Source organism: Branchiostoma floridae, chromosome 1 (genome assembly GCF_000003815.2).
Source record: "Branchiostoma floridae strain S238N-H82 chromosome 1, Bfl_VNyyK, whole genome shotgun sequence".
Taxonomy (NCBI): Eukaryota; Metazoa; Chordata; class Leptocardii; order Amphioxiformes; family Branchiostomatidae; genus Branchiostoma; species Branchiostoma floridae.
In genome coordinates, this window is record NC_049979.1 from 18,708,625 (window position 1) to 18,719,318 (window position 10,694).

Below are 10,694 nucleotides of genomic sequence, written 5' to 3' on the forward strand. Positions count from 1 at the left end.
ACTCTGCAGACCTTGGACAAACAACCAATGGCACGTACTGCAAACAATACCATGACATCAGAAATCTAGTAACAACCTATTACTGGACTTGGTATTCACTTTAGTGTCCTTGTCTTCTTGAGCATTGATTGATAACGTTGGATATTAAACAATTTCCTAACATACCTGAAATCGTAGAATGATGGTCCACACAAGTCCTAATACTATAGTTGGCTTTCCATCTGCAACATCTGATGGGTTGATATTGACTAGTTTAATCTGGGAGGATAGAAGAGACAGAACCGTTAGGAAGTTTGGTTCATGACGCAAACGCTGTGTGGGCATAGGACAAATACGTCATAAATCCTGTAAACAGCAAAGATTAGGTTTTGAATGAAAAATAACGGCCAAAGCACTCAACACATCCATCAAATACAATGTGTGGAGAATGTTTTTTTGAAATGCTTCATCATTTGCTAATTTAACTTCATTATTCTAAAATAGTTATTGGAAGTACATTGTGTACATGACACCATAAGACACATTAGTGTGCACATCAAGACAGTATTATGCGATACCTTTTTTTACATTCCCCTTTTATTCCTGGCCAAAAAGATCTTTACTCTAAACATACAATGTAGAACCTTATCAATCCAACAGACCAATTCAAACTTAGGGAAAAACAGATGCACATATGTACATGACAAAGGTGCAATATATCCCTGCTAACTGGGATTTGAAATATCAGACATTCTACTATTGTCAGTGCTGTGCAACAGACACTTGGTGTACATGGCTTCTTGGTAGCCATATTGGCGAGTAAGGAAAGGAACGGAACACCACTCTTGTTGCATTACAATGTTAACGTTACAGATCACTTTTGAAATGTATTCAGTTATGTCACACAAATTTCAGAGTTTGCTCCAATGCTTGAAATTTTATTTTTCTTCCTTAAAGAAGTTGTACAACCACTTTAGAGACAGAAACTCAATCAAATGTTTGTCTTTTATGGTTGAGTTTGTCCATTGTCAAGTTCAGGTGCTAACCTTACCAAATGTCCCATGACCTGGCTTTCCTAACAAAAGTAAGGTAACCTCACAATGTGAGTCACATGAAAGGCCTTCTTGTTCAATGTAAGAGAACCTTCACACTCCATTTAGTTAAGTCAAGGACACACAATTCACACATCATTACAAACACTGTACTCACATTTCTGGCTTCCAGGTACTGCAGTGCAGTCTGAATGTTAGTTAGGTGATGGAGCCGTTTGAGGTGTCTGCCTTTTTCACAGGGCTGAAATGACAACACTCCGGTTGATCATTAACCACCTGTTCTATACAGCCCCTTTGGCTCAGTCAACAAGACTGCCAACAGTATCATGCGGTCTACTATGGAGGCTTTTTCACAGCATGACTGAACTTGTATTTTGTGACAATCAGTAAGAAAATTGAGCATTTATGCTAGGTGTGATGCTAAAATCAATATTGCAAGCACAGGATATAAAATTGAACGGTGTGGAAATATATCTCAAAACCCCTGGCTATTGTAGGAACAGCCAACTGGAATGGTCTTTGAAGTACTGAATGATGAAACAAACAGGAAATTACAAAGAGTCAAATATGCTTAATGTTTCCTCAGTGCTTAAACTTAAGAACTAGTCAAATAACAGGTCAAACAACATACAGATATCAGAGGATGTTTTCAAAGTAGAATTTGGTACATACATCATCGATTCATAGAATAAAAATGATCTCCTCTTCCCAAATACCTGGAATTTTCTGTCACTGAAATCTTTTTATAACCATATGCACATTTTAAAATCATACATTCAATAATCTTTTTTCAAGCATCAAATATTAATGGTTACACTCTAACAATCCTATGTTCCGATATCCCCTAACCTTAACTTTGACTCTGACATAAAGGTAGCAGAATGTAGGGGTATTGTCAGATCGTAGGGGCATTGGAACATATGACTGTCCCTTTCCATGCTGAAACATGTATTCAAGTCAAGCGATGACTTTTTTGAAAGATAAATTCAAAATTTGTGTACCAGCTTCTCCCCTGACAGCACCTCCAGCAGGGCCAACAGTTTGATTCCATCCTTGAACTCATCACAGATACTCTGCACCTTCAGGGGTGGATCATGCTGGGAACACACATAACAGTTTATTATGTGAGGAAAAATATGAAGCAATGTGAAACTATCATGTCCTCACCATTTCATTTACTGACCATGATTAATTATAGTTAACCATTATGCTTTTAAGTGCCATTTACCTTTATAATACATTGGTTGTATAAGCATGTATCTTATGACACTTTCAAAAGGAAAAAAGTACTTGATAGCTGATCTAACTAAAATACATTACACCTTTATCAGAATGCTAAAATAAATGATTCTTTTCATGGCAATACCTGGGCAATTAAAATGTTATGCCCTAAAATGGTATGAAATTGTGATCTTATTTTATTACCAAGCATATACTATTGTCATAGTTAACATTCCAACAGCATGCTTGCTGTTACTATCATGGTTTTATTTTCTTAAAAAGGTACTGGGTGGTCACTTCAAATTCAAAATGACATGACTTACAAGCCCTAGTGACAGGCTTCAGTACTGCAAGGAATATCTTGCCCAAGAGGACTTTCCTCACTACTGGGAATGCCAGCAACTGTTGGAACAGCCTAAACCTCATTAAGGCCCATCACAGCCCTCTACTTTCACTTCTAAACTTTTTCAATTCTTTCTATCCAATTGCATTAAAAGGCTTTCTACTACTTACAGCAGTTCTACCATGTTAATCTTTCACTAGATTCAAAACTGAAGGTATGCATTGTTGGGTGTATTTCTATGTGTTTTGTACAAGTTCCAAGATTCCTGGGTAATGAATCAGAGAGGGCAGGTCAGGCAAATCCTGTGGGCACAGCAGGGTGGAGAATCTTGTGTTTTGGCGGGAGAACAAGAGGGGGAGGCATATGATAACCAGATGTGGGGCAAATATGGCAACAGTATCCAGTTGCTGGGAAGGTTGCCAAGGGGATTTATGATATTGTAGGATTTCTATGATTGGTTCAAGCAGAGTCAGGGAGTCATGGAGGCTCTTTAAAATGAAGATGCATAAATCTCTGCTGAAGATAGGGCAAAAGAAGAACATGCCAAAGGTACATACATTTGTAACCACATGCACTTAATCACTTCTCCATATGAGATATAAAATGGATTTTTTTCCTTCGATAGAAAATGACAGTGTTTTAGATCATTGCAAGGGTTCTTTTTTATGTAACATCTGGTTGGGTACATGTAACAGCAGACATTGGCAGAACAACTTTCTGTTGGGCCATCATTACTCAAGCCCAGAAGTACTATTATAAAAGGATGACCTTACTGGTTGTAAGATCTATTGACCAATTTCCAATGTGCCATTTTCATTCTTGGGCAAAGGGATGCACTCTGTAGTCAAGTTACATAGGCCTGTTAGGGCCTTTATTTGGACAGGGCACATTGTAACCTGTGCTCTTGTGCACTTGACATTTGACCTTTAGCTATTACTGGAGGTCTGCCTGACATCTGTCAACATCTACTATGAGCTGTCTTTACAAGATAAATGCTGTAGAGGTGCCTAACTCCAGAATGGATAAACTTACTTTAAGAGTTCTCCTATCATGTCACTAAGTATCATCAATCATAATTTCCAAAATACAACTTGGAGATGCCAAATTTTTACATATCCTGGCCAAGCTGTGGTTGTAAAAAAATTGCATCTAATACAGCAGTCAGTCTTGAATGTAATCAAATTTTAGGCAAACGAATCAAAGGTTTTGAGGATAAATTTTCCATTTACAATGTACCGTATAATTGAAATCACATCTGTCTTCTACCTAAGAATATTTACCTCACCATAGCTTTTCATCATAAAATCTGACAGCTTCTACGTAATGAATACAGATTATGTCTCCGATGGTACATAATATCTGTTGCCATATGCTACATACTAAGCTTTGCTTATCAGTAGCTAAGCAACAAACTAAATGTAGGAAGTCAATCAAACAGAAGAAGGTGTCACCCTTTTGTACAAGAGAAGTGGAATTCTCATGCCTTCCAGGCAAGGCATTTACTGCAATCATTGGTAATTACTGCCCATCACAACAAAGCAATACTTTCCTACAGCGTGTCTTTAGGATACACCTGTTTTAAAGACTGCTCTTCCTCTATCTCAGGCTGTATTCCGTTCTAATGTTAGGCAGAAAGCAATACACCTTGAGATCAAAATATCAAATTCAGGGATGGGTACAAAGGGATGATGGATATGGCACCCTTGCAAATTCTCTGGCAGTCAGCATTGATTTGGCACAGCAAAGTTTAAGATTTGACTATGGAGAAAATTCTGTTTGACATGATCACTGATTAAAACTAAATGAAGATAATCTCTTGAGATGGGACCATTTTTCACAGTCCTTCCCTCAGATGATTTGTCTTCATGAGCAGTCAATGATATTAATAGCCATGAACATGTACTAAACTTCATTCAAACAATCTCAAACTTGTAAGAACCTAGCAAAGGCCTGGGCACTGTTGTGACAATAAATGGTAACCAATAAATGTGTTTCTCATACATTACTGATAAGGAGTTATTTCCACAACAGGTTAATCTACAAAAATGTGTTTTTATCAGAAGGGTCACAGAGGTTAAAATACTACAAAGATTGCAATTTGCTGGAGATAATAGGCTGAGTAATAAAACTAAAAATCGTGCCACTTTGCTTGCATTTTTTGCTTGCATTTTGCCGTATTAGTATTTGGTAGGAGTAAACACATTAAAAATTTGCCACTCTTTTACATATAATATACATGTATTTCCTAACATTATAAAATGGAAGACTTGATGCTATCCAAAGGTTTTATTTAATGTTCTAATAGAACTTTATAAAATCTACTGAAAGAGGTACACTGTATTGACATGTTTCAAAGCAACATGCAAAGCAAAGTCTTGGCCCATAACAGATGTAGCCTGGGAGATTAGACCTATTTGTACCAGATAAGAAAGCCTCATTATTTTTGGCCTGGGTGATAACTCAGAACATCCTGTGGTCAGTACAAACAGGTACACACAGAGGTAAGGCACAGTGCACATGTACACAGTGTTATGTCAATATCTGTGTTTGCAGACGTTATGCCGGCCTTAGTGACTGAGCGGGAACAGGTTGTATTTGAAGCTTCTTTCACCTGTCCGTATTAGGGTTGAAGGAAAGTACCAGGATGTCATTTCTGTACACAATGAGACAAAGGCTTGCAGACGAACGACCTAGATGCATTGAGCAATCCTAATCTAAAAATAGAAACATATTGATCTGTGAAAACATTAAGCTACAGTGCCTCCAATTGGTCTACACTGCCTCCAATACTAGTAAGCCTTTCAAAGAATGTTGAATGTTATGTTTTCGAACATGCAGTACTTAAACCAGAATGCCATGGGTGCTTGCATATCATTCCCTTCATAAAACATAAAGAAATGGTATGTTTAGCTGCCACAGGTGTGTATCGACCAGGTATGTGGTACGTGACACAACAGTCATGAAGGTTGTGCGCATTACTACATGTACATGTATGTCTATACATTAATACATGTAGTAGCTATTTAAATTTTTGACAGAACTGGTAAAATTTATGAGATACGAATTAGATGGATATTGTATAAGCATCTTGCAAAGTCTTTTTGAGTAAGAAATGTACTGTAAAAAGGTTCAAGAGCAACCACATGCACCATCATAGTTATAACCTAGGTTGCAATATTTCAGTAAAAATGTTGGACACAAGAACTATTAGTTATCAGTCAGTCAGTCAGACATGTCATATTCATATCCCAATCAAATAAATCCTCATATCTTAATGCTCAATAACATCAAAACAATCCAAATACTTTGTACAAATGTCAAAACTATAGGTAACAAATATGGTCGGTGTGACTGTGCCTTATCTGAATTTGGACTACCATAGGCCTACATGTGCAATATGGGTGTGCCAAGCTGTATTATAACAAATTGAATATTATTCCCTCGTCTCAAAACTGGACAGAATTGCATAGAAGTTATTACAGACAGGAATGATCTGAACACACTGTGACAGATAGCACATTATGTGTTAGTTGAATTGTTCAATATACTCATTTAGAAGTTTGAAGCTGTTTGAATGACTTGCAACTCAAGCCTTTATCATTCTAATCTATTGGTTTGGCTTTGTAGATTATGAACCGTGATTCATTATCAAATTGTTTTGAACATTCAGTTTAGAAAAAATAATCAACCAAGTACATGCATTGAAAAAATTTCTGCAAATAATCATTAAAAAAAGACTGAGCACTCTGCAATGGAATGATAATCTGAACAGCCTTTGCCTTAAAAGGTTTACTGTTAACACAGTCCTGTACTGTTTGAGCGGGTCCCAAGTAAAGATTTATTTTAAATTTACTATTATCGTATATAAAAGTACAATAAAGATCCTAAACTTGTGTACCTGTACCTGTAACTGTACCTAAAATTTGTTTAGGTACAAACCTCTACATGCAATTGTTTTGTAAGAAGAAAAAACAAGGCAGCTGCACCTACCTTCATCAGATGTGAATTGATCCAATTAGTGAAGGTCCTCTTTTGTACTTCTTCCTGCTCATCTGAAAGAAAAAGGACAACATATTACTACATACAACATCAAGTGTTTCTGTATACTTCAACATGCAGAGCTTACCTTTAGGGATCATGACAAAACACTTCACTAGGCAGGTAGCAAATCATAGCCAACAATTGTAAACAGACATGGCATACAATGTAAATCTCTCTTCATACTTGCTACCTGATATGATAAACATACAAAGTTCTGAAGATTTGAAAAAAAAACAGCTGGAAAAACATTGGCAATTGTAACTGGTAGGAGACTATGTTAGCTGTCTATAGTTTGTATTCTATTACAGTTTCTTGTATCGAACATCCAAAGGTATGAGACTTGAACTTGAACTACATGTACCTGAACTTAAACTGCTGTCCGTATCTGTCTCTGTATCAGAGTACTCAAACAGGGACTTGATCTCAGACAAGGCCATGAGTAGACAGAGCATACTTCTGGCCAAGTGGACCACAAATTGAACATTCGATTGTACCTGAGATCTACACAATTGTAACCTGTTTACTGCAAATCAAATATTGACAAAATGAATAAATTACATATTGGGATAAGCTGGGATTAATGGAGAGTTAGCACACTACACTTCCATAGGTAAGACCAGTTCAATTTTCCTGTTATAACTCCCCTAATCCTCATGTTACTTTCATATTACACATGTTCTCTTAATACGTTACTGTTTCAGTGAACTTCAGATATGGTCATAAAAGATACAACAAACGATAGATTATTCTTGACTCTTTCCTTTGTCTGTTCTTCAAAATATCCAACCCCATGCAACAATAGACATTCTTGATCCTGACCTACAAGCACACCCACACAGTATTTTATAACCTAAAGCATGTTTGACATTCCTGTTTCGCAGGAGACTATGAACCGTTGAAAAGACACACCCATTGCCATATCACTTAATGTTGCCAACATGGCTGTTGTTCCCTTACTGCACCTTTCACATGGGAGTTTCTCAGCATAGAAGTCACACAACAGGTAGAAGTACTTACCATCAAATTCGGGGTACTCATTTATGGGGAAAAGGCGACGCTGGTTCACCCACCAATCCATAGTTTCACGCTGTCTTCACGTGCATGTACATTTGTACAATCCAGGTATTGCAATAGTGCATAGAATTTTCCGATTTAAAACTACCATCCTTGTTTTGAAAATCAAACTGTCTGGATGTGACCTGCTGCATAGGTGACTTGCCTGACCGTTAGCGGGGTAACAGTGTGTGCTTTGTCTAAAAAAGGTTTATTCTTAGTTTATTGTTTCTGACAAATACTCCAACATTTACCTCACGTCCTAAACAAACACCATAATGCACCTGTGAATTCAGCCCGACATAATTTTGACATCAATTATGTGTGAGTGATGAGGTATGCCAAGGGTAGCTAGGCTACAACCAATTGCCTGCTAGTCAAGTTTGCATTGTCTACCTCTCTCACAGCTGCACATGTATGAACATGCAATCTTTTACAACTCAGGTAGCAAGAAAAGGAAATGACCCATGGCAGTACCAACATACAACAACTCTGCTTAAGAAGGTCCTGAGAAACATTAGTATTGAGGAAACTGTGTAGCACACTTGTATCATTGACAGAATGTCAACAGGTACAGTGTACAGCAGTTAACAGCTTGTACTTGTAGTGACACTGGTGAGTAACATGAACGGTACCACTGGTAGATGTCATCCAAAATGGGCACAAGGTGAGCATAGACTTTGTCAACATCCTTACTACATGGCTGGTAACAATCTCCTTACTAATCCAAACAAAATATATATCCTGATTATTAGAAACTAACAGAAAATAATGAGTCTGTAATATTTACCAAATGACTGATTACTTAATTTGAACATTTCAATATTGAGACTCATGAATGTGAACTCAAAGGTGTTTAACCACTGTGGCACTCATGATCACTTGCATGCATACAACAATTTACAGTGAGCTAGATCTATGATGCACTAGATTATCTTTAAATATTACCATACAGAAGCATTGAGTCTGACTATCAGTATCATTGACTATAACATGGCAGAATTAATTGGACTTGATCACAACATAGAGTTACTGTCTCAGACTTCTCTATAATAATAGGATATTTTCATGCGTAATAGAAAATATTTTCATGGGTAACATGGGAGAGTAAAATCTTTCAAACACGGCTAAAACATATTAAGTGAAATTGAAAGCCACACACAAATACTTGGGGTAATAAAAGCCAAAGATCCTTCTGTGCCAAGATGCATTTGAATGTACATTTGTAGTACTGACAAATCACATAATCCACATACTTGGTACTTGACCTTTCTGTGTTCCATCTGTCTGCAGAGGTAGAGAAAGCTCCTTAAATCAGGCTAAACCTTTCTGATACCAAATTTGAAGGTCAAATATGAATCATGAAGCATTCTTGGCTGTCGTTCCTTCAGTAATCTATGTGTTACATTTCCCACCTGGTATCAAGAAAAGCTTCCAATTTCCAAGAACTACTGCAGGCTCTATATAATCCTGACTCAATCGAACAGACGGTGTAATGTTACATCCAGAAGAAGTGTATGAATTCGAACATTAGTTGTCAAAAAATGTTTTGTAAGTTCATCAATCAAAATATTGGAATGGGAATTTTTAAAAGTAACATTACATTGTGACTATTGCTCTCAAGGTGACCTTATAACCTGCAGTGTGGCAACCTGACCTAGATTCTTTTCATACCTAATACATGTCCTTTGTGGTCTGCACACAATCCAAGCATACTTCTCCTTGTTCTGCCTAATGCCTAGTACTGGTAGTTTATCACTAGCATCTGAAATCAACAACACCACCACTAAAAAATTATGTTCATCCTGTATATCACAAAAGAAAATATTCTGTCAGATATTGTCAAATAATTCAATTTAAAACAAGTGTACTTTTCTTTCGCTATTACAAAGTAACTAACCATAATTACTGTAAATTATGAATTCAAAGTGTATTATCTCAGATCATAGAACAGACTTGACTCGACTTTGCAGCAAAGTGAAGCATAGATTATGGCAGGCCAACTGTGACAGCTGCATGGTTGGGGGAGGAGTATTCCTACACAGGTGGCACATGTGGGGAAGCTATGCAACATGAACTTGTGATGGGAACATGATGGTAAACCTATAACACAGTGTCAGGGGTGATTTGTTTAACAGTTGACTCAACAAACTAAGTTACTTGACCTGACAAGTCTAATTTCTCCAGGGACCATTTCACCATGTTACAGCTTCTATTCTGGTCAACAACAATAGACATACTGAAGGAAGGTGGGCAGATGGTTACTAACTGACTCTATTAAATCAAATGACATAGATATGGCATTAGGTAATACAAAGAGACTTTCTGATTTCTTCTTATACCAGGTCCTAACAAAATTGGGGTGTAACCACCCTGCTATGATACAATGTATAATGTCACATATAAATAGCAAAATACAGCTTTGAATGGGAGAAAAGGCTGTTTTAGTAAAAAGAGCTTTACAGAAATCAATTTGATTTCAATGTGAACTGTGCACAACCCTGCTGAGAATATGTAATATGATTCTGTCAATAGCAGGGTTGCCCCCCCCCCCATAAGTACTGGTACATTGTACTGCTAGAGATAAATACTGTGACAGATGGCTATCTTAACTAATTAATTGCTTTCTGTTTGATGTTCAAACAAGGCACAAAAAAGTTAAACATGCTTCATTCACAGTGTTCAATTCTCTAGTTTTACAGTGCAGTGCTAAACTGAGTTGTAAGAAAGGACTTCATTAACTTTATGGACTCCAGACGTAATTAGCACAAATCTGCTAGAACTGTAAACCTTGGGACCATGTCATCTAGATCTTGATGTACTGAATTTTGATTCACCATGTATTGATGTACGGATAGCAGCACCTTTGCACTATAAAACTCTCAAGTTGAAAATAGGGAAAAAAAGGACTTTCAGCTAATTAGGACACAAATCATTGACATGTGACAATACACACCCCTCGTACTTTCTTCTTGTGTACAGTATTTTACAAACAGCCTATAAGT

At 37.0% G+C, this 10,694-nt stretch overlaps 1 protein-coding gene across 1 annotated transcript in view; it reads right to left on the reverse strand.

The window, feature by feature from the left end:
• LOC118411261 (nesprin-1-like) overlaps positions 1–10,694 on the reverse strand; it is a gene marked incomplete in the record, with an annotated part of 114,399 nt that overhangs the window by 91,041 nt on the left and 12,664 nt on the right. Inside the window, 4 exon segments of the mRNA XM_035813467.1 lie at positions 166–258; positions 1,189–1,272; positions 2,033–2,128; positions 6,586–6,647. Coding sequence (XP_035669360.1) covers positions 166–258; positions 1,189–1,272; positions 2,033–2,128; positions 6,586–6,647 — 335 coding nt within the window.